This window comes from Talpa europaea (genome assembly GCF_964194135.1).
Source record: "Talpa europaea genome assembly, chromosome: 11".
In the NCBI taxonomy this organism is placed as follows: Eukaryota; Metazoa; Chordata; class Mammalia; order Eulipotyphla; family Talpidae; genus Talpa; species Talpa europaea.
In genome coordinates this window covers 25,468,057-25,492,595 of record NC_140078.1, presented here as the reverse complement: position 1 = coordinate 25,492,595, position 24,539 = coordinate 25,468,057, and the positions used below count along the sequence as shown (strand labels likewise).

The following is a 24,539-nucleotide window of genomic DNA, read 5'->3' as shown; positions in this document are numbered from 1 at the left end:
GCGGCAGGAGAGGTCTGCGCGCCATGTGGGACCCTCCTCCGGTGGCCGGGGAGCAGCCGAGGATCGAACCGGCGCCGCAGAGGCTGCAGGCAGCTTCGCAACCCAGCACTCAACCGCTGCGCCACCGGGAAGGCCCTAGAAATCACGTTACCATGAAAGTGTACCTAATCCTTGATCTCTTATGTTTTCATTTTATCCTAAATTTCCAGTTGAATCAAAACCTAACAATAGTGATAAGTAAAACAAAATGGTGTGATGCTTTTCATGTATTTTCACAAAAGTGATTTGCCTAGGCAGTGAAAATTTTTCCTTCTGCCCATCATTCAGTCTGTTTTCATCCGCTTTGTTTCTCTTGACTTCTCCTTGGCTAGATGAAACCCAAACCATGTGTCTTTTAGCATCTGTGAAAAGTGCAGAAAACCAAGGCCATGTGCAAAGATCTGAAGGTTCCTCCTTGTCACAAACCATTGTGCTATAGAATCTCATGGTACTCATCTCTCAGGCCTCCCTCTGGAATGAGTTCTTGGGTGGCCAAGACTAGAATAGATGGCAAAGGATGCTCCTAGTCCTTCAAAACTATACTCACCTGTTCTCCATTTAGAAGACTGGTCTACACCTAAGGCTTCCCACTGTGGAAATGCACCAAGCAAGTGAGGTGACTTTCAAACAGCCTTGTGGCTGAAATAATAGAAATTGGAATTTTCACTTTTGAAATATTGTCAGCATTGTATAGAAAGAAGACAATGCTTAAACTTCCATACCACCTAGTCCCTCACAAATTTAACTCAGAATGCTTACTGTCGATACAAAGAGAAATACCTGTTTTGTGGTATCTCAGCCTATATGAACTTGATTATATATCCTTGGTGGTTAGCAAAACCAGCAGCTTTTGAAGCCCACAACCCCTGAATTGCAAAATGAACTTCTCTCCTCTAGTCCAATCTGAAATGCGTTTTGGGGAGTATCCCACAAGAATAGGAACTATTTCTTAGAACATGTGAATTTATTGATAATATCTGTGTTAGGCTAGTCTAGGATGTGTTAAGAAAAAAAAAAAAAAAAACTTCCAAATCTCCAGGGCTTTAGGAACCAGAATGTTACTATTTTTTGACTCAGCCCACATCAGGTATCCCGGTCAGTAGTAACTCTACTTCATGCAGACTTCTGGAATGCAGTTCAAATGAGGCCTTTGCTGCCTGATGTGGCTGTTAAAGGTAGTTAGCTATTTTAGTCTCAAGCAATCAGAAGGGAAAAGAACATGGAGTAGTTTTCCTGGGAGATTTTAAAGCTCAGCCGCCAAGAGACACTCAGCATTATTTCTATTCACATTTCTAGTGAGAGGACTTAGTCACAGAATCATACCTAAGCCAAGAGGGAGGTTAGGATAGGTGATGCTGAGAACGAGCATCTTCATCACAATGACTGTCACCTACATTTGCACCTTAGTGCCTTCAAAGAGTAAGTTCCTGAGGACTGTTACTGTGAATGCACACATGGCAGAAGAGGGGAGGATATGGAGCCAATATTGCTAGTCTTCCACCTGGACTTTACTATTGGCATTCAAGGTAACAGAATTTTCAAACCTTAAGTAGTATATTCTCATAGAGTTCATATTTTATTATTTATTTATTTTTTGACATTGTTTGTTTGTTTGTTTATACAAGCACTGGGTATAGTCAGAAGTGCGGGAGGGTGAGAGAATTCACCAGAGCCAGAGCAGGGAGCAGAACAGGCAGACTGACGAAGTATGCTGCTGAGGGAAGCAGCGGGGGCGTGGCAGGAGAGGTCTGTAGTGCAGGACCCTCGCCAGTGGCTGGGGATCGAACCGGCACTGTAGAGGCTGCTGGCAGCTTTGCAGCCCAGCACTCAACTGCGGCACTGGGGAGGCCCCATATTTTATTTTGGAAGATGGGCATTAATAAGTGGAATGAGTTACATGGAAAATTTAAGAGATGCTGTGTGAGTTTATAGAAAAAGACCTGATCTAAGCTGAGATTTTAGATGTGACCAGGAGAACATGATTAGGGGTTGCTGAGGCTGAGGCAGAGTTGAATTAGGGACCTCCCAGACATACAAAAACAGTCTTAAATCTGCATGTATGGAAAAACCGGATTAATATTTACTTCAGTGGTAGTTTTTGCTGGTAGTTTTTGCTGAAATCTACCTAGTAGGGTAGATTTCTGAGCCTCATTTTCCTTTTGTATGAAGTGATGGCACAGTTTCTTACTAACCTTTGCATGAAATTTTTCTCCTATTTCAATGTCTTTATTATCTAATCAGTAATTTATAGACTCTCAAAACTTCCTAGGTGAGATTTCAGTGAAAAAATTACCTGTTGACTAAAATGCAATTGAGGTAATTCAGTCAAATTACCTGTTGACTAAAATGCAAAAGACAGTGCTGACCACAAAAAAAAAAAATAAAAAAAAATTCATAGGAGCAAAAAACCTTGAGGTCACTAAATATGACCTGATACTAACACTGCCCCCATTGGTGGTAATGATGGTGGTGGCAAGAGGTGTTGATGTAGTTGATGTAGGTAATCATAGTGTGTGTATTTTATTGGCCACATAGTAGGAAGTAAGGTCTTGACTGCGCTATAGAAAGGTGGGAAGTTGAAAATGAAACTTCTAGCTATATACTCTTAAAGAATTAGCACATGGAAGCTTATTAGCACATGGAAGATAAGAAAATGTGCTTGTCTTTGTTGTGTCTTGTGCTGAAAAACAAGACTTCCTGAGACATCTATCCATGGGTTTAATATTTATAACTTGATGTTTGAATTTATACTAGCTTCATAGCCTCAAAAGATCCCAAACTAAGGCATTCTCATAAAAAAGCTAGTGGAGGAAGCAGTGGTACTATTGAAGTATGCATAACATCAGAGCTCTTGAAAACACCTTCAACCTGGTGCAGGTTCTCACAGAGAAACCCTCACTTAAGATGAATTCTTTGGTTATGGGACATTCCCAGGGCTAATTTGCCAATAGACTTTGGTAGAAATACCGGGATGTTAAAAAGATGTCCCTCAGGATTGTCCAATATTTGTTCTTGTATCACTAGAAAGCAACATAGATCATCTTTGCACAGAGAAGATGCCTGAGAAAACACTGGAGCAGGTCTTCCTGGGGTTGCATCCCTGGTCCACCATTTGTCAATGGGGCCTTATCTTTTCAATGGGAATAGTGTGGACTTTCTCATCCAAGAATGAATAGCTATACAATTTTAACCAATCCAATGAGGAAAGCTAGAAAAGTAGCTTTAATTAAATACATTAGTAAATGTGAATGTTAAGATGTTAATATATGAGTCGGAGAGTGTGTGAGTGCATGCATGTGCTTGAAAACATGCATAAGGATCTAGTTTATAAGGATCTAGTGTACACAAATAGTGAAGGATTACCAGGTCAGAAATAGTGAATGATTATCAGATCAGGAATGTGATCCTAGTGTTGGCTACTTTTCTCCTGAGGACATTTTTGCTGTTTTTAGGAGTGAGGATGGAGTGAGTGTTGAAAAGCAGAGTGATACATTTGAAAGCCTTGGGCTTTGTCCAGCCGGGGGATAGGTATTGGCTAATGATGGAAGGATCGGAAGGACCTCTGAACCTTGTTTGGATTGGGTCTCTGAAAGGACATAAGCTAGGTATAAGACTGAACTAGAAGTAGGCAGGTCCTCACAGCACTCCCTTGGTCTGTACAGTTCATAAAGACAAGATGAGCAATCCTGGCAGCAATATAAATGCTGGAAGGAAGTAAATTGGTAATGTTTGGGTCCTTAAATTGAGTGGTGGGTTCACGGTTCACTTGTTTTTTGTTTTTTTTTTTTTTTCACTATGCTATAAGGTAGGATTCCTTAGTCTAAATAAATCCTGGGGGCTCATATAGACCTATGTTTACAGATAATTTGCATTTAAAGAACTATAACTTAGCAACCAAAGTAAATGTTGATTTCCTTTTAAGTATTCTTTTCACTCTCTTCCTCTCTCTTTTAGTCCCCAAAGCAATCCTTCCTCAAGTCAGCACTGTTCCTTACTCCCCATTCTTTTTAGCCTATCCGAAAAATTCTGGATGACATGAGGCACCATGTCATCAAAGTATGAGCGTTAATCATTCGCTTTCCTCCTGTATTTTCCTGTTACCTGCTACCTCTCCTATTTTTCCCTCTCCATGTTTATTTCTGGGGAATGAGGCTTCACAGATCTTTTCTGATAGATCCCCTATCTTAGCTTATAAGGTTTCTCTTACTGTGTAATTAGATAACAGACCTGGAAAATAGTAAATACCAAAATGACATTGCCAGAGTTCTTGAGGTGGTTCTCCCATCCCTTTCTCAGGCCATGGATATCCATGTTTCAGAAGAAATTGTGCCTATGTGCATATTATACTTTCCATCTCTTACTTCCCAAATTCTCTGGTTTCTTCTGGACAAACAAAAATCCGTTAGGTAGCTGATGGAGGAACTTTTGGGTTCTGCTGCCTCTGTGACAATTTTCCTTTTTTCCCACAGTGCTTAATTGTTTATCAGAGAAATTATTCCTTAGTCCAAATATTCATGTTTCATAGTTCAGGAACACAAATCAGTGACAAATTTCCATGGAAGTAAAGCCAAAGAAATACTTTATGTTTTAAGATCACATAACACCCTGACAGATAATGGCCTCCCTCATCTCCTCAGAATCTTTCTTGGAATCAGAATTTCTATAGAAATCTTCATATGCCTTCTCCCTTGGTTAAGACACAGCAAACTTAATGAAAGCTGCAACAGTATGGAATTGCAGATGCTTGACCAGAAGGCCTGAGGTTTTGACAAAGCACTGGAAGTCATGGTAGTTATTCTCATGAACAGGGACCTCCTTCCACACTAAGATGAAATGGAGAGTCTCCGTGATAATTTTCTTTCACCAAATATTGGGCACAGAGGATGGAAACATTCTATTAGATTTAGCATTTAATTTCTCCCCATTCTCAAAGAGAATCCCTATTCCCAACTTAAGCCCCTTTTCTCATTTTTATGAAAGATGATTCATCTTTCCCCACCTAGGTAGGGTATCTACTTTTATCAGTAGATACTCTTCTTTTGCACAATAGAAGGAAACATCAGCCATGTCCAGTTTGATCAGGCAGGCTGAAGCTGTCCCTACTTGGACTCACCATGCTGGGTTCTTTCAAAACTCCTTCAATCCCAGGAAACCTACTTGCAGTTTGTTGTCCAATCTGCAAGAACTGCCTCTTGGGGCCCCTGATTGTGATTTGAGTCCTATTTATGCTCACCTGAGAACATTTCAATAAGATCCTTGCTATCATTTCCCTAAATCTGTTCAAGGCCTCCTGCATGAGCCTTATTACATGATCCTGAAGGCCATTACAACCCATTCCTTTTTCCTCATAGTAGGTCTGCTTCACCAGTAGTGAGAATTCATGAGACTCTTGCTTTGGAATTAAAACTCAGCAAATCATAACCCATTCACCTGCTTGCTCCAACCTGCAGACTTGCCAACCTTCATTCCATCATCTCTGGCAGACAGTCCACCTTCGGAATTCTTCCAACTACTTGATTCTTATGGGAACAGCCTTAAAAAACCATCCATAACATTAATGGCAGTTTTTCTAGTTTTAACTTTGTAAGTCACCCCAGGTGCTGTGTGCCAAATTCTGGCATCTCTTTATTTTTGTGTGTGTGCATCTTTTTGTCATTTGGGTGGAATGTTCAAGTCATAACTCAGTTTTTTATTTGACCCTTCTTTGGCATGGCATTTCCCACAGATTTCTCATTTCTGGGAGCTATTATTCGGTTCCATCAGTTCCAAGGTCTGCTTTGTTGACTTCCATGGCAGCAATCAGACTTTCTAGAATGAACCTTTTCACCACCAGGGGAAGAGGGTATCAGTTTTTGACTGCTCCGAGCAAGATACATAGACATTTATTTTTTCTGTTGAGAAAGGAAATAATTTCTTGAGAAGTTGGATGTCCATTGGAGCTGTTGTAAAACTAATGTCCAGTTAATTAATTCACAAGAGAAGTTTTTGCCTTAAAGACAACCTCAATTTAATGCACTGTATTTCCTTCATAAGTCTGAATTTTCAAATTGGAGCTATTTCTTTCCCACTTGCACCCTCATTCCCCAGTTATAGTTTTCATTTCAGCAAAGTCTCGACCACATCATTCTGATTTTCTGGAGTTATTTCAATAACCTATTCTTGAGCTCCACTTTGTTATTTCATTGTTTCAAGAGCCTTCATACCAAAAATACAATATTGTCTCATGATAATTCACAGTGCAGTTGAATAGCACATCATAAATCCAAAGACCTGAAGAGTCATTCCCAAAATGTAATCCATCTAAACTCAGTGTTCAGTCTTTCCAGTCAACACAACTCAGGAAACAGAAACATAAATATTTAAGTCTATCTCTGGAAAAGTACTCAAGAAAATCCATTTGTTATCCAGAGTAACATTTCTTAAAAGTGCCATCCCATTTCTTTTATTCTTTTATTGCATGTGTGGGTACATGGGACTCCCCTTCAACTTCCATGTCTTTTTTTTCCATCTCTGTTCCTACAAACTTCCCCCAGAACTCCTTTTGTTTAAGCTCTTGCTTTTTTCTCTATTCCTTTTCATTTATGTCTCCTTTTTACTCCTTTCACCAATCTTTTCTGGCCACAAATTGTTTTTCCCTTTATTGTTTTTTGTTTCCTCCTAAATTTATGTAATAAGGTCTAAGAGAAGGAAAAGGACATAGGAAGAAATGTAATAAAGCTATGTTATTCCTTCCTGGGGGCAGTCACAAATTCTCATAAATTAGTAGATTGCTCCTGTCACCTTAACAAAACAATAGTTAAATTACCGCTGATATAATTTGTTGCATTTATGGGCTATCTTTGTTTCCACCATCTCCCTCCACACTCCTATTTTCCTCTTTCTGAGTTTGACTCTTTGAGTCTTCAATCTAAAACTAGAAGGAAAACAACTGCTCCTTCATCCTTCTCCAACAGTTGCTTAAAGAAATTTTCACATTTGTGTGAGAGGTGACTTATGAGTTTCCATGTAAGTGATATTAATTCCATTCAGATTTTTGTTTGCCCAGAAGTAAATTAGCCTGGAGCGTGTAAAAACAGAAAACCTCGCATTTGCTGCTCCCTCATAGAAAGAATTTTCTCTCTGTCTCTCTTTTTCCCTCCATGTCACCAACAAAGAGTATACAATGGCTAATGTTTGTTTGATTTTCTGTAGGCAATTTAATTTTATATGCAAAAATCTCTCTAGGGGACTGCTACCTTATCAGCTTTATACCACTGTCAACTTAAGGAAAAATTCATCAGAGTAAACATTATTTTTCCTTTAGAAAAAATAGTGCCAATAGGAAATCAGAATTTATTGTAGAAGTTTGCCAAAATACCAACTGATTTTTCAGTACTATAATTTCTCTAGTTTAGATGTAATTCAATAAAGACTTCTTGCTCTAACTTGATAAACACAGAAGGATGAGACTTCCTGTAAAATTTCTAAAATACACATTGCTGCATCATTTGATAAAAGGAAGACAGATTGAAAGACGAGTATGTTTTAACTGATATTAATAGCCATGAATAACAATCTGTGAAACCTTTTCAAATTTGATTCCTGAAACAATTCAGCATTTCTTGATAAATCTTAACTAGCATATTTGTAGATATCTTGTATATATTAACTACTTCAAAGATTCTCAAAATTTCTCTCATAATTTAACTTAGATATGAAAATATCTTTTTAAGGATGAAAAATTAATACTCTGAGTTTTTCTGTTATGAAACCCAACTAGAAGTTACTATTTTAAAAAATCCCCTAGAAGTTTAACACCTATTGAGGAGATTTCTTTGAAATATGTTTTGTGAAAATCCTGAGTATAACAAGGGATTTTGATTAGATGATTATATATCCCATGTATTGTAAAGAAGTTTCTGAAAGGTGGTGTGAGCACTGTCTTCAGAGTCATAACGCTTGGGTTCTACCTTGACTTGCCCACAACTTGTGTGATGTCATGCAAATCACTCTACCCTTCCTGGATTCCAATGAGAATCCACATTGTCTACATAGATTTCCCTCTATATTAACATGATTTTACATTTCCACTGTGTTCATTAATTTAAGTAATTGTGGGAACTTTTGCCCATAAGGGACCCTGAAAAATCTGTCTATGGGAGATAAAGCGTGGGCATTTCAAATCTCTTCAAGTGATTGTTAACATATAGCTAAGGGTTAAGGAACACAGGACTAGGATTTCCCTTTGGACCAGAAACAATAATAATACAGCTAATATTATCAAATGATTGTATAAAGCACTTTTGAAACACTACCTTATTAATCTGAGATTAGATTTGAACTCAAGGAGTATTAGTTTATAGCTTGTGCTCTCAATAATTACTTTATTGCCTCTATAAGGAACTCATTCATTAAGAAATATCTGGTCCAAACTGTTCACAGTGAAGTCAATTCCATCTCTTGATTACATAGTACTTCCTACTGGCATACATTAGAGGCAAATCTAAAGATATGAAATGAATGCTTCCTATGTTTATCACTTACAGAGAAATTCAGAGATCCTAATTTTGTAAATGATTGGGCTTTTGAAAAAATAGTCATTTTATAAGACTTCTTAAGGTCTTATAGTGAAGGAGTGGCTCATTTTAAGACAGCTGACACCTAAAAATCTAGACATATAAACAAACTGATGGGAGGTACCCAATCAAAATCACATACTGCTCATTTTCTTTAGTAATTCATTGCACATTCAGTGGGTACAATTAATGAGGGTTTCATTTCTAAAATTTCAGACCAATCTCAATATTTCAGAAGGACAGTCACTGTGAAAAGCAAGATATCCCTGAGGATGAAGTTTCAAATATGTGGCAGAAATGTACAGGGTCTTGCCTCGCTGTGTTAGCATGTGCCTGGGGCTCCCTAACTTGCATGCAGATTCTGCCATCTGCCATATAAAGACAAGGCAAACTCTTAACTGAAATTAATGTCCACAGAGAGGGAAGAAAAGAAAGGGCTTTCCTAATAAATGAGTTTCCCAATTAAACAGTCAAAATTACTTACCCCTCCATGGACAAGTGCCGAGCTAAATAGGGTTGACCCAAATGAAGCAGGGCCACTGAGGCCCAAAGTTTGCCACATGTCTAAGGCACCTTCTGGTGGGAAATAGCAATAAAGGGGTACGACAAGTGTGGGACAGAAGGAGAAAAATAAAAACGTAAATCAAGATAATGGCTGCTATTGTCTCTGCCAACAATTGTCTTCCCAAGTATTTCTCATCCATCTGTCTCTTTCAAGTATCTCTATATGTCTTTCTTCCATGTGATTCCTCCAAGTCCCAGAAGTCCCTGGTTGCAAATCGAAGCCAGATAAACAAGAGCTCACCTGCTTTCACAGTTACAGAGCTTTGCCTGACCCCTCAGCTCTACCCATAGTTCTGCATGTAAGTGGGGCAGGGAACATGGTACCTCCCCTAACATCTTTACCAAATAATGGCTGTTCAAAACTAGAATATGACTAGTTCATAAGTTGTGGTTTGAATAAGACAATAGTGGATGATTTAAAGGAATTTTTGTTAAATTTTAGGTGCAATAATTGCGTATTTTGTAGAGTCACACAAAATGATATGACATCTAGAATTTACTTCAAGATGATCCCACAATGGTAGGCAAGAAGAAAACATATTGGCTATGAGTTGGCAATTGCAAAAGCTGGATAGTGGTTAAATGAAGAGAAGGCCTTTAGACTATTCTCTCTACTTTTAAATCTGTTAGAAATTTAAAATTGAAAGAAAAGTTATACTGCTGTTAATGGCAGTCTACAAATGAATCCAGGTCTCAGAGTCTCTGCTCAGTGTGCTGTCATCTTTACCAGCTCTCCCTAAACTCTCATTATCTCATTATTATTACACACACACACACACACACACACACATATGTACTAGAAGATAAGTTTTGTTAAAAGGGTAAAATGACTGACATACAGATACAAATAAGAATATGTTAAAGATTTCATTTAACTAAAAAATGAGAGAACTAGATTAGACAGACCAGGACCATTAAGGTGAATATATAAAAGGAAACAATTCTGGTATTTCCACAAGAGCAGTAGAGAAGCCTGAATTTGCATGTCTATAGATGAGAGTTATTTTACATTTGCATTACATGTCTACAGTTTACAGAACTGTAAAATAACTCAAAGACAAAGAGAAACTATAGTCAGATAATCTGGAATGTCGTCATCTAAACAACTGTAGTTTTTCATTAGAGTTATATATTTTCCCCATATATATATATTAGGTTTTCCCCATATATATTATATATTTTCCCATATATTATATATTTCATATTATATATATATTTATATTTCTGTCACTGAACCCGGTTTGGGAAGTGACTTTAGAGCTGCTACCTTTTTGTAAATTTATCATTTATGGGAAATGAAAAAAAGGCAGATGCAAATAAAGTATGTATCTCATCAGTTGAATTTGAATTCCAGGTACCTCTCATTTCATACGTAGCCAAACATTTTGAGAACCTAAGTATCCTCTATTCTCTGTGGGCAGGAATTATTTATCTAACAACATCAATGGTTGCCTTTTGCAGCAGCAGATAGTGGCTCCAGACTGGAAGAATAATGAACACAGATTTTATTTTGGCTGAGAATTACTGGTCAAAAGAAATAACCTATCCATAGAAACATAATTTTAAACCCATCATTTCACATTCCCTGTTTTGTTTTATTTTTGAACTCTACTATCCTTTGAGAAATTGTTTCCTGTTCAGTAAATGATGCCATCTCCTTTCTGGAAAATGTTGATGTCTATCAATACTGAAATCTCATTAATAGACACTTTCCTGTTACTGAGAGCTGAAGAGGGAGAATAATTTGTATGATCCATAGCCACATGATTTCTGGAAAATCTCATTAAGATAAAAGGACTAAGAATTATGGAGCTGGCCTGGCTCCCAGTGTCCTTTAAACCGAGGAGATAAATGTGAATATTAAGAAGAGAAAAAGGTAGACGTGGTGTGGCGAGAAAATACCAGGAACATATTTATTGTTATTGTTTTTAGAAATGGCAAACATCTACAGGGAACAATTTTTGAGAGTCACTTTCTAATAAAGAAAATGTTTAGATATATTTTTCTGCTGTCATTCAACTGCAAATTCACTTTATTCTTTTCAAAGATGCCTATCTTTTAATGTGTGATTTTTCTCTCTTAGACAAAGGAATACAGTAGAATTCTTAGACACATGTATTTAACTTTCAGGAGCTATTCCACAGTGAGTAAAGCATGGCTCACAAAAGAAAAGTAAGATTTCATTATAACATTATCTCATTCTAGCTTGCAAAGAAAGCCACCCTTGAAAAAAAGTGAATTTTCTGTTCACTTAAGGGGCTGCCCATTGCTGAGGCTTCATAGAGATGTAAAGAACTGAACACCTGAAAAGCTGCTTCTACTTTCTATAATTCACTGACTGGTAGACTTCTTTCAGGTGCTGCACAAAAATTGAAAGCAGAATTGTTTTCCTGATTATAATTACTCTATAGGCAAGGGGAGACTATAATAACCTATAGAAGCTTGGGGACAATCTGTTGTTGTTTACTATTGAGGGCAAAGCTGGGATAGTAAAGGGGTTGTTCAGTAGATTGAAATAGTCCTTCTTTGTATTTGACAGTCACTAAATGGGTTCATTAAGGAAAGAAGCCGTTATTCAGGGCAAAATCTCATTCGTACTATCTTGCCTCAGCTGTGAGAATTAATGTCCACCTAGGGTATTGGGGTTAAGAGTCAGAAGTCTTTTATCTGTCTTCTTGTTGGGATAGCAAAAAGCCAAGTGATCTGGCTTAGTGGTTGATTAAATATTTTATCGGCCCTCAGTCTAAGAAACCATGAGGTCCTGCAGCTTTGGAGTACATAGTTTTAAAATAGTAGTTTATAAAAAAAACAGGAGAGAACTAAAGTTGCAGAAGCTACAGTTGGGCACCATGAATAGTCTCATAGTATCTGACTCCCCCTCTTTGATAGTGTTTGAATATACTGGAAAATCTCAGCTAAGAGGAGACAGAACAGAATTTTCAAATCAAGAATTTTCTTTTACTGTTCAGTGTCAAAGTCACCACACACACACACACACACACGTTCTTTCCAGTAACTTTGTAGAAAACAACACATTCAATACTTCCATCGACTTCTAATTTCAATTACTTCTAATATTTATAGTTTTATAGATTCTATATTAAGTTACATTTATCTACCACTTAGCCATAAATTACATTAGTTTATATATTTGAGGAATATTGCAATTTCATTTATTTGTATATGTACATAATATTACATGTATACACATGTATATAGTAATATGTATATTTAATGTATATATGGTATGTTATATCTTATTATGACTTCATTTAATGCATTCCTGGGCATTCTGATGATCTGGGTCATTGAGGAATTGTACGTGAATTGAGGAATTCTGGGTCATTGAGGAATTGTATGTGAATGCTAGCAAATGACACTCCAAATATTAAAAAACAAATACAATAAAGAATTGTTGTCAATTAAATTATGGAAGTAAGGAGGCAGATATTTTGCAACTTTGTGGGCCTTAGGACCCATGCTCCTTGTCTGCCACCCCAACACCAGTGGGGCAGCGTAGTGTGTTAATATGAAATATGACCTTTATTTCGGTTTTCTAGGACCTGACAGTATAAAACGTGATAAGAAAAAGACAAATACTTGAAATATCCTTGTGATGCCTGTATTTAACATTGATGTAAAAAATAGTGCTTGGTGATATAGAAATGTAGGTACCTTCTGGCAGGGAACCGTACGTAGGAAGGGGCAGAAGGGACCAGGCAAGTCTGGGATAAAAGAAAAAAATACAAAAATACAAATCAAGACAATGACCGCCGTTGTCAGCTTCTCCATGTGTTTCTCACCCACGTATCTCTTGCAAGTGTCTCTATATGACTCTTCTCCATGTGTCTCCTTGCTCATCTCTTTCCCAGCAGTACCAGGGTGCAATTTGAGCCACAGAAAGGAGTTCTCTCCTTTAGTCCACCTGCCTTTTGTGTTGCATAGCTTCACCTGGACTCAGCTTTGCCACCTACTTCTCAGTAGCTAGTCCTAGGCAACTGCATGTCAGTGGGGCCAGGGAACATGGTACCTCCCTAACAACAGAGTGAACTTTCCCAGAAGTTTCTAACCACATATACACTCTTTCATCCCAGCTCAGTGCCAGGACCTCAATGGAAACCAGAACATGGGTGAATCAGGGAAAAAAAGTCGACCTAGCTAGAGGTAAATTACCTCTCTAGGACCTGACTCTAATTAGAACAAGACAGAGGGGCTAAAAAGAGGAATAATAATAAAAGAATGAGGAGGAGGAAAATAGAAAATTATAGAGGAAGTCAAAAAGAAAGATGAAAGAAAAGGAGGGAAGGAAGGAGGGAGAGAAGGGGAAAGAGAATAGAGAAGGGAGGAGTGGAAACGAATGGAAGAAAATAAATCTATCTGAGCACATGCTTTCAATCATAGAGTTTTGAGCTGACATCGGTGTTTTTTGTGAAAAAGGGTCAAGAACACACTAAAAATGTAACTTACATATGTATAACCCACAAACTGTCCAAGGTTTATAAATGTGAATCTATTGTAAAATGTTCTGGGAACACTATCCTTCCTCTGGTCTGGTGGGCCAGAGAACAAATCCATCTGTATAGTTTTTTTTTTTTTTAATGTATGTAATAGCTGGGGTACAGGCCAGAGGCACAGGAGGGTGAGAGGAGTCACCAGAGACAGAGTGGGGAGCAGAACAGGCAGACAGACCGAAAGCACTGCTGAGGGGAGCAGCGGGCAAGACAGGAGAGGTCTGCTGTGCCATGTGGGCATCTCCCTGGGCGGCTGGGAATCGAACCCGCGCTACAGAGGCTGTGGACAGCTTCACAGTGCTGCGCTCAACCTGCTGCGCCACCGGGGAGGCCCTCCATCTGTATAGTTTTGAAATCTCCCTGTAGGTAAACTAGCCCTTTCAACTTCCACTAACAGCCAGATAAAATTTAAATAATGAGTACCCAGTCTTTGCATCCCCATGGTGCATTCTTTTAGAAATTAGAGAGGTGATTAAACCCCCCGGCATTAGCTTTCTTCTGCACATGGCTACTACCAACATATCTTTAGGACAAAATAATTTAGGATCAGAAGTCTCTTCCCTCAAGAATAATTACATTTTTGATATCAGTGGTTCACTGATTGTATCTATGTAAGCTAATTGTGAATGTTGGAATAGTTCTCACAGAGTAAAATCTTTGAGACCATTTTCCAGGTTCAAATTCTCAATTTCATTATCTAATAAACTCTAACTTCCATTGAGACTTTTAGTCCAGTTAACATAAAGAAATTCAAACAATAAAAACAAATATAATATAAACATTGCTAAAGATACAAGCAAGCATTTCACAAAGTGGGGAAATAAATGGCCAATAAATAAACATATAAGAGATCATCAAGAGGGGCCTCCCTGGTGGCACAAGGGGTTAAGACACAGCACTGTGAAGATGTCTGCAGTCACTACCGCATGAGTTCGACCCCCGCCCAGGGAGGTGATCCATACACATGGTGCAGCAGACCTCTCCTGGTCTTCCTGCTGCTCCCCTCAGCAGTGTATTTCAGTCACTCTGTGTGTTCTGCTTCCCACTCTGTCTCTGGTGATTCCTTTCACCAATACTCCTCTGGCCTGCACCCCAGCTCTTGTATTCATAAATAAATAAATCTTTAAAAAAATCGTCTAACATATTAGTAATCGGGGAAATGCAAAGTAAAGCCACAATGAAATAGTTTTTAGCATATAAGAGGCATCCTCTCCAGCTGCCCTGTACTCCCCTGGGTCTCACTACACATTGTAAATATAACCCCTGCTAGTGCCTGGAAAGGTACAGGGTGGCTAAGATTCTATCCACTGTACACTGAAAATGAAAATCCGGAAAGTATCAAAACAGAAAATAAGACATTCTTGCAATAGTCTAAATTACGTCTTAAGATAAATGACAGTGAAGATTCAGTTGAAGATGTAAAGTTCTCCCTTGGATGAAGGCACCACCACACCCTCCTGCTAGCATGCCAGAGGGCAAGGCCATCTTGATATGCTCCATCCATATGCATAAATCTGCCTGAAGGTGAAGTCAGTCTTTTCACATTAGTCACCAAGGAGGCAGGTAAGGAAAATTTAACAATAGGTACCCAGCCTTTGCATCTCTGCAGTGCATTCTTTAGAAAGGAAAAAAATGAGGGCCTCCCTGTTGGCGCAGCGGTTTGAGTGCAGCATTGTGAAGCTGTCTATAGCCTCCACAGCGCGGATTCATTCCCAGCCAGCCAGAGAGATACCCACACGGCACGGCAGACCTCTCTTGTCTCTCCCGCTGCTCCCTTCAGCAGTGATTTTGGTCCGTCTGCCTGTTCTGCTCTCCGCTCTGTCTCTGGTGAATTCTCTCACACTCCGGTGCCTCTGGCCTATACCCCAGTTCTTGTATAAAATAAATAAATCTTAAAAAAAAAAAAGAAAGGAAAAAATGAAATCCTGTATGACCTTCCTCTAGTATTAGGTTATCTTTAGGTTTGGACAATTTTGAATTAGAAGCTCCTCCCTTGAAAGATAATTACATTCTTAATATCAGCAACTCACTGTTAAGACCTGTATAAACTAAGGTCATACTTGTACTTATTAAAATAGCTCTCACAGAGTAAAATCTGTCAGACTGCTTCCTTGGTTCAGATTCTCACTTTAATTATCTAGCAAACTCTTTATCTAACTATCAATGACACTTTATTTTATAACAGTAGTGTTTGAAGTGAATTAAAACTTTATTAGGTCCAGTGTAAAATAAATATCCCCATTCTTTTGACCACTGTGAAGGAGTATACTCACATTCAGCAGATGCCATGGTTCTGGATTTTACTGTCCTGATTAGGGAGGTGGAGGAGAGGGAGGGGGCAGTGCAGCTTACACAAGGCCTGCATTTGTTTTGTCAAGTCATACCTTCAGCATCTCATTTCACAGACTCGTAGAACTGAGCTTTAGAGAATGTATCCTCTGTAAAAGAATGTGAAGTACTTAAACAATGTAATTTCAATAAATTAACAAAAGCTGTTCTAAATTCCAACCTGTTCTTTTAGTTCTTTCTATCAAGAGATTAATTAAACAATGTGGGGACTATATTTAATTTATCCACTCAGATGATATTCCAAATCAGCTGTTGAGCTGCAATAGCACAGAATGAGAGTATATTTTTTAAAGATTTATTTTATTTACTTATGCATGCAAGAACTGGGGTACAGGCCAAAGGTACAGGGGGTGAGAGAATTCACTAGAGATACAGTGGGGAGCAGGACAGGCAAACTGACTGAAATATACTGCTGAGACAGGAGAGATCTGCTGCAGCATGTGGGTCACCTTCCTGGCTTTGGTGTCGATCTTGTGCTGCAGTGGCTGCTCATAGCTTCATAGTGCTGAGACTTAATCCCTTGTGCCACCAGGGAGGCCCCATTTTTAATTTTTTTAAATGCAAGCCTCTTAAGAAAAAAATCCTCCTTTACTCTCTGTCTTGCCAAAGCAGTGGTTCTCAAACAAAATGAGGCATCAGTTACCTGGAAGGCTTGTGTAAAGCACAGATCATAAAGTTTCTGAATCAGCAGAACTGGGGAGGAGCCTGAGAATGTGTGTTTGTAACAAGTTCCCAGGCAAAGCTGATGCTGCTGGTCTAGACTCTGGACAAGACTTTACAAAGTCCTTGCCCATATCTTCCTTAGTTTTGTACCAAGGTGGTCCCCAAGAAAAGGGAAAGTTCCAGGTTTCTTGCCCCACCCAACAGAGGGGGGAATCTAAAGAGAAGAGAAGAAACTGCAGAGGAGGCTGAGGAAAAAAGGAAGCAGGATGGAGAGCCAGAAGGAGACGTGGAGGAGGCATTTGGAGCAGAGAGACATGTGAAGAAACTGTGCTTGCTTTTTGGTCCTGAAACATGTGGATGAGAGACCCGTGGGGAGGATAACAAATTGCAGCTTTTATCTTGATTTTGACTTTGCTCTTCCCCCCCCAGATTTGTCTGGTGGTTTCTGATCCTTTTCTGTGGGTCCCCACTGGCAGATGCTTCAGACTTGTGGCAGGCTTTCGGGCCTTGCTCTGGGCCAATCCTGTTTGGGTGGACTTTTACCCACGAGGGGAGGGGTAACTGTGGGTGCTTAATTTAGAAACTATATTCTTTGTCTTTTCTGTATTGTTCACTAATTGTATTAAAGTTCCTTCCCATTAAAGTCTTACATGTTTTGTGTTGATGCGGCAGATGGCAGAATCTATTCAGAGCAGGTAGGTTTGTGGGGTCTGGGGTGCCCCTCTCCCTGGAAGGAAAAGAGCTAAATCTACCCTCCATTGGGTGGGGCAGGAAACCTGAAACTTCTCCATTTCCTGGGGACCACCCTGTTACAATTTCACCAGGACTTGGCCTGCTTAAGGCCCATTCTAGAATAATAAATTGCCTCTGCATCGAAATTACATTAGTTGCAAGGTGCTGTTCGGTTTAATAATTACTATGGATGCAAATGAATATATAAATAAAAGATCATGCTTTAACCTGCATTTAACTTTTGAGTTCTTGCAGCAATTAAGTTACTTTAAATTAACTTTCACAATGATTTTGCTAACTACAAAAATGAGTTATTTCCTTTAGGACTCCCTTATCACATTAACAGATTTTCACATTCCAATTGCAATGTCACTTTATATCTTACCACACTGATGCAAATAGTAAGCAATGGTGAACTATATGATAAAACTATGTATAATTTAATGCCAACCCTAGTAGCATAAAACTTTTGATTAAGTTAATGTGTGGGGAATTGAGATTATAAAAGGAATCAATACAGTGTGAGTTATCAGCCAGTTCCTACTGTGGGCAATTGAAGTTTGCAATGTAGAATATACATCTAGGAGCTACTCATCAGAAGAGCAAGGGATTTGAGGTATTTATGCACCAACTTCCTGGGTCATTGGTTGAGGACTATTTAGGGGACATTGGTTCCATAAAACCATACTACGTGGCTGGACGAGCAGACTTCAAGGTCAAGAGAACATTCTTATACAGTTGTAAATGGTTGGAATTCAGCTGCTAAACAGCTGGTGAGCAGGTTTGAGTGGACCATTCTGTATTGTAACCTATGTCAGAGTGATGGCTATGGCATTGGTTCCTAAATCATGTCTTACTCATAAGAATCTTCCCCAGGTGTTCCATGACTGAGTGACATTTTAGATTGAGACCACAAGGCTTTGGGGGATGGTACCTTCCTACATCCAAAACTCTTTAAGAATCTGCTCTAATTTTGACCTTAATCAGCTGAATTTCATATTGTGTAGAATCCTCCCCCTGCCGTCACCCCATATTTAGTGGAGGTTTCATCCATCACCTATGCTCTTTTTCACATGATATGTACCTGATCCAAATGTATATGGAAAATGAGTGGGAAGTCCATGTGGGTGCCGATCAAAGGCACACACATTCCATGTGGAAGAAGCAGCCTTAGATAGAACTAAGTCAAGAGTAGTTTCATGGTATCTGTCTAATATGACATACAACTAATCTCTTTCTGATGCCTCCTAGGCCCAAACTGCTTATGACTTAAGTATAGCTGTTCTTTGGCAGACAGTAAAAATGAAATTTCAAAGTCTAGCATATGTTTGCTCACTTGATGTAAGCAACAGGGAACTAAGTCTGAACTTTGGATAAAGTCTATTAATAATTTACAGATAACGGAATTGTCAGGATGTAGAAGGCAAGGCAGAGAAAAGAACCCCAAACTTGGGATTGTGATAACCATAGACAATGTTCACACGGCTAGTTTGTATCAATGATTATGAACAGCATGCTAAATCAGTGCTTCAGAAGTCTATTTATGACTACTATCGGTCTGGAGCAAATGATCAGGAAACACTGGCTGATAATATTGCAGCATTTTCCAGGTGAGACAATTTTTTTTTTTTAAGATCATGTTTTAAAATTACACAATGTTCTACGAAGTTAAGATCTGCAGTTTTAATGATGATAGTATGGGTTTGCTTGTATAATACATGTCTAGTACAGAGGGGGAAATTCTTGAGACTGTGATAGATAATGGGTTTTTCAATTGTTTTCAAATATGCGAAGCCCATGAATCTTGAAAAATTGATGGAAAAAATCAACCCTAAGTTTCCTTGCTTGGAAATAGATGAATGATTACTTTAATCATATATAAGAATAGTGATAATTTGATGACTCCGTTTTCTTCTTTCCTCTAAGTATGGCCGTGAAGGCCTATGTTGATGGGTAGGAAATAGTATTAAATGCAAGATAGCCATCTTATCTGGTTGAAACGGATTGGATTGTTGCCTCAAATGTTCCCATCTGGCTGGCTTTCCATTATCATTCATTTTGATTACTGTTGTCTAAACTTTCACTTAGATTTCAATTTGTCTATATAGCATTAATCTTTCAACTTTGCAGTTTCATCTGTCCTCCAAAGTGCTTCATCTCTCTTCCCAAATTAGTTTTCCATGGACTTCCATATTTTAAAACTCAAAATGGTGGATGTCATGGTTTATGTTTTCTGTTTGTAATAAAAACCAAACACAAAATAACTTTAAAGGAGTGTATTTCTCCCAGTAGTTAGAAAGATGGTTTATTTGCTGGTCTGGGGAGGAACATCCTCAATGATCTACACTCTTTCAGGCATATCTGTCTTACATCGTAGCTTTTAACAAAACCAGTGAATGTTGTGGGTATTCACAGATGGGTGAGAAATTAAAGGAAAAAGAAAGAAAATATCCAAATATCTGCTTTCCTTCTTGATTTTTAAAATTTTTTTAAAAAAATTTATTTATTTATGCACACAAGAGCTGGGGTATAGGCCAGAGATGCGGGGGGTGAGAGGACCCACCAGAGACAGAGTGGGCAATAGAACAGGCAGATTGACTGAAATACACTGCTGACAGGAGCAGCGGGCGAGACAGGAGAGGCTTGCCTCACCATGTGGGTTTCTCCCTGGCTGGCCAGGAATCGAACTCGTGCTACAGAGGCTATGGATTGCTTCATAGTGCAGTGCTTAACCCCTTGTACATCCTTCTTGATTTTTTTAGTTTAGAGCCAAGTCACTTTTCTGTGTGTATATTAATAGACATGAAATCATTCTAACCAAGGTGGGGGAGTGTAGGGGAACAGAGCTTAAAATTGTACATGATCTTTTCCAGTAATTTAATATGTTGGGTTCTTTCAAGGTGTTGTGTTCTTGAAAGATGCTTCTTCTTTGACCCATGTCAATTCAGTTCACCAGGGAATGTGGTTTGATTATTTGTAGTCTTCTGAAAACAGTGCTTGAACCCAAACAGGTAACTTTCACCAAAGAAATTTAAGATCCTTAACAGATTTAAGAAGTTGGTCTCTCTTAGCATACCTCAGGCCTCAATGCACAGGCGACCTCCATTTCCTTGCTATACAGACTTCCTCACCCTTTTACCCCCTTAATCCTTAATTATCTCACACTTATTAGGAGTCTCTGTGGACTAGACTCTATACAACATGTTGAGGAGAGAATGATGAGCCAGACAGAGAACATTTCCATTCCCAGGAACTTTTATTCCAGTGGGCACACATTGGCATCTGCCTTCCTAACACTGGTGGGTTGAGTTGATACAGAACCTAAAAAATGGGCCCAATGAGGGAGCAAAGGGGTATAGCAAGGTAGAAGGGCCCCCTCTGCAACCTTAGAAATTTTAGAAATTTTGTGAAACATAGAAGGCTGTGGTGACGTCGAAGCTGTGACCTGGAAAAGTATCTCAGGACTTGTGAATTGCAAGCACACCAATGCATGTTCTGGGTAACTTAGGATCAGGACGCAGACAAAGAGAATGAATTTGCTCAGCTACCTTTTACACAAACCTTTGTCATTCTTTTGTTCAGTTTCCAAGGGGAAAAAGGTACACTAATTAACTTTCTCTGGAGGATGTTACTTTATTGTCAAGCACTTGACTTTTATTGTAACAAATTATTAGGGGCCATTGCCTATTCAACATCTCAATTCCTTTTTTGTTGTATAAGTTGTAGAGTGATCCCTCATTCCTCACTCTGTATCATCAAGCTGATCACATTGAATTTAGAACAGATTTTCTGCCAGGGTTTGGTGACTTTGATTTGAGGGGGCTGGATGATGGAAATCAATCTGAAATCTCTCATTCTGATCCAAAACAATACTGCAAAACAACCGAACCTCAAAATAACCAGTTGTGACACAAACACAGGATTTTAAAAGACATTTAAGAAACTTATACACCTCCCCTCCCCCCACACAAGTACAACAAAGGTCATTCACAGCGACAACTCATATCTTGACACTCAGCTCTGAACACATTTTAGAGTTCTGGAGACATGGGTCATTTTTGTGACTGAGCAATTGTTTAGAGACATTTCTGCATAAGACTTTGGACTGTAATATTGTTGTCCCCCCAAATAAGTACATAAACAAACAAGTAAATAAAGCCAAATAGCTGGAACCAACCAGAAGAACATAGTTGTCAATTGTAAATAAGTCCCGAACAGAGCAAATATCAGTGGGCTATGTTTTGCATGGGCCAATCTGATTGGATTTAATTTTAAAAAGAATAGTTCTTTGTCACTCTTACACATTAACTCAGTGTATCCTTCTTATCTATGGTCTGCACACATACTGTGGCCTCTTGTGAAATTGTCATTGTTGGAAAATAATTGGCTTTTCAGTAGTCCTGGTGATAATATAAGGAAGTTCTCTTTCCTGTTATATCATTATTGACACTGAAGAGTATGTAGTTTTCTCTGAAATAACAGATGGTAGAAACAATATTAATCTCTTGTGTTAATTTTAAGGAGCAGCAAAAATCATCAGTGGCGTTTTCGGTATTCTTTCCATAGACAGGACCGGAATCATTCAGTTAGGCAAGTATGTTGTGTTTTTGCTCTTGTATTATGAAAAGCAGATAATTGTCTCTTGTGTTTGGAGATTCACATGGAAAGAAGTTTTACATCCTGGCTTTATACCTTCTTCCTCCTCTTCCCCCCCAACTCCTTCCTTTCTTCTCTCCCCTCACCTCTCTCCTTTCTTTCTCTTCTCAAAGTGTGGCTTCTTTATCCAGACAAGTATTTTGTTGTTGTTGTTGCTTAAAAAAATTGTTTTCATTTTAATGATCTGAGTTAGTAACAAACAAATATACAAAATTGTCTTTCACATTTCCATACATCGTATTATGGACCACTTAAAACTCTGGACTACAAATGCAGGTTTCTTTGTAGCCTTCATTTCAATTATTGTCACTTATTAATAAAGGTGATTTGCAAAAACATGCATTTGTGAACATAGATGCCAAAAGTTGTACATGTAAGTTAATGCACAACCAATAATGTACATTGTTCATTTGTGCAGTTATATGCCAAGAGTAACTGACATAGAAGCAGTATCCAGACAAGTATTGGCAAACACACACACACACACACACACACACTCACACACCGCACATGCACATACACATAATTATTTTAGTAGGTTTAGAGCCTTCTGCTATCTATCTACACATCAAAGCATTCAAAAATGATTTGACTATTTAAATACATTTATCATGTTGTGTTTTCTTCAGAGTAAATTCCTGCTCTCCTAATTTCTTTACCAGGGTGTTTGGGAGAATGATAGAAACCTAGTCAAATATTTTACAAGTTTCATAATATTTAAAATGAAAGGTAAAGGGCCTCCCCTGGTGGCGCAGTGGTTGAGCGCTGGGCTGCGAGGCTGCCCACAGCCTCTGCAGTGCCGGTTCGTTCCCCGGCTGCCGGCGAGGGTCCCACAAAAATAAATAAATAAATAAATAAATAAAATAAAATGAAAGGTAAAAATTAAGATTATAAAATTTATATGTTTAATATCCATATATTTTATGTGATATAAATGCTTAGAGTAAAAAATTAATGTGGAGATATTGAGAAGCAATCTGATTATCTTGCAGACTCATAAAACATTAATTCATTGTGTTCACCTGGCAGGATTCAATAAACACCCCAGGGCTTGAAAGCTGGATGATGAGTGTCTTCCTTGAACAGAGTGCTCCCTCTTGGGGCATCTGAATATCACTTGATTTTTTTATAAATTATATTTGAGAACCTTTTTGGATATGAAGTATCAATAGAAATCTCTGCTAATGGATCCCTACCTTTACCTTTTCTCAATATTCACGCAGTTTATTTTCCATTCTTTGAAAAAAGTTTGTTTTTCTATTGGTTCAATTGTTTAGTCAATCTTTTTTTTTAAAGATTTATTTATGCATTCAAGAGCTGGGGTACAGGCTTAAGATGCAGGGGGTGAGAGGATTCACCAGAGACAGAGTGGGGAGCAGAACAGGCAGATATACTGAAATACACTGCTGAGGGGAGCAGTGGGTAAGTCAGGAGCAGTGGGTAAGTCTGCTGCACCATGTGTGTCTCCTCCCTGGCCGGGGATCGAACTTGTGCTCCAGTGACTGAGGATAGCTTCATAGGTTGTGTCTTAACTCCTTGCGTCACCAGGGAGGCCCTGTTTTATCAATCTTCATATCCTTTTTCCAAGATTGTAGTTGGCCACTATTTTATGTAAGATTGTGGGAAAATCTCTTAAATAGGGGGAAAGGTTTGATGGGACTTGGAAATCAGAATTATATGAACAAAGTTTACTGTAATTGTTCTTAGAAAATATCAAAATGTGGAGTACTTTTGAGAAAACACACAATTCCTACTCCATTGATTTTGTCTGGCTTACCTATGAATTGCATTTTGTGTACTGGGTGATAAGTCTCTGTAATGCCATCCTCAGAACAAATAATACTGGGTATGGAGAAATAAGAGCAGTTACTAACGTGACTGCACCACCATGTGGACAAACACAGAACTACTGCCTGGAGATAGAAGGAATGCACCTTGCCTTATAGTAAAAGAGAATGGGACATTTAAAAATGTCCCTTATGCCTCATAAACACACACACACACACACACACACACACACAGAGCTGATTCCTCGCAGCTCTGTGTGTGCTTTTCATAAAAGCTTTCATTGTTTCCTCAGCTCTGAGTAAATAGTAATGCCTTCCAAGGCCAGCATACCAACAGCTGCTATTAAAATCTTTTTCTCTCATTCTAATAGTACACTTAGAGATGATTGGTAATAAAAACTCTCCCCCTTCAAAATGGAGATGAAAGAATCATGCTGTGAGGGTCAGTGGAGAAGCAAAGACTTCCAGCAGCGGAACATGTGGTGTGACATAAAATAATGACAATTATGATGTTCAAAGGAATTGAAGAGAAATCACACAGTAAAATTTCTTTATTATGCTTTTCAGAGGCTGGATGTTTTTACTTTATTATGCAAGGAAGGTTTAGATTACAGACCTGTAGCTATTTCACAGAGCGACACCAAGGCACTTTTTTCCTCTACAGGAAGTGGGCTTCACTTAAG

General features: G+C 38.6%; 1 protein-coding gene across 1 annotated transcript in view; it reads left to right on the top strand.

Moving 5' to 3' along the window:
• Nucleotides 1-18,886: 18,886 nt before the first annotated feature.
• Nucleotides 18,887-24,539, top strand: part of HAO1 (hydroxyacid oxidase 1) — a gene marked incomplete at both ends in the record, with an annotated part of 52,512 nt that continues 46,859 nt past the window's right edge. Inside the window, one exon of the mRNA XM_084247470.1 lies at nucleotides 18,887-19,023. Within this exon, the coding sequence (XP_084103596.1) occupies nucleotides 18,887-19,023 (137 nt within the window). The remainder of the gene's footprint in view (nucleotides 19,024-24,539) is intronic.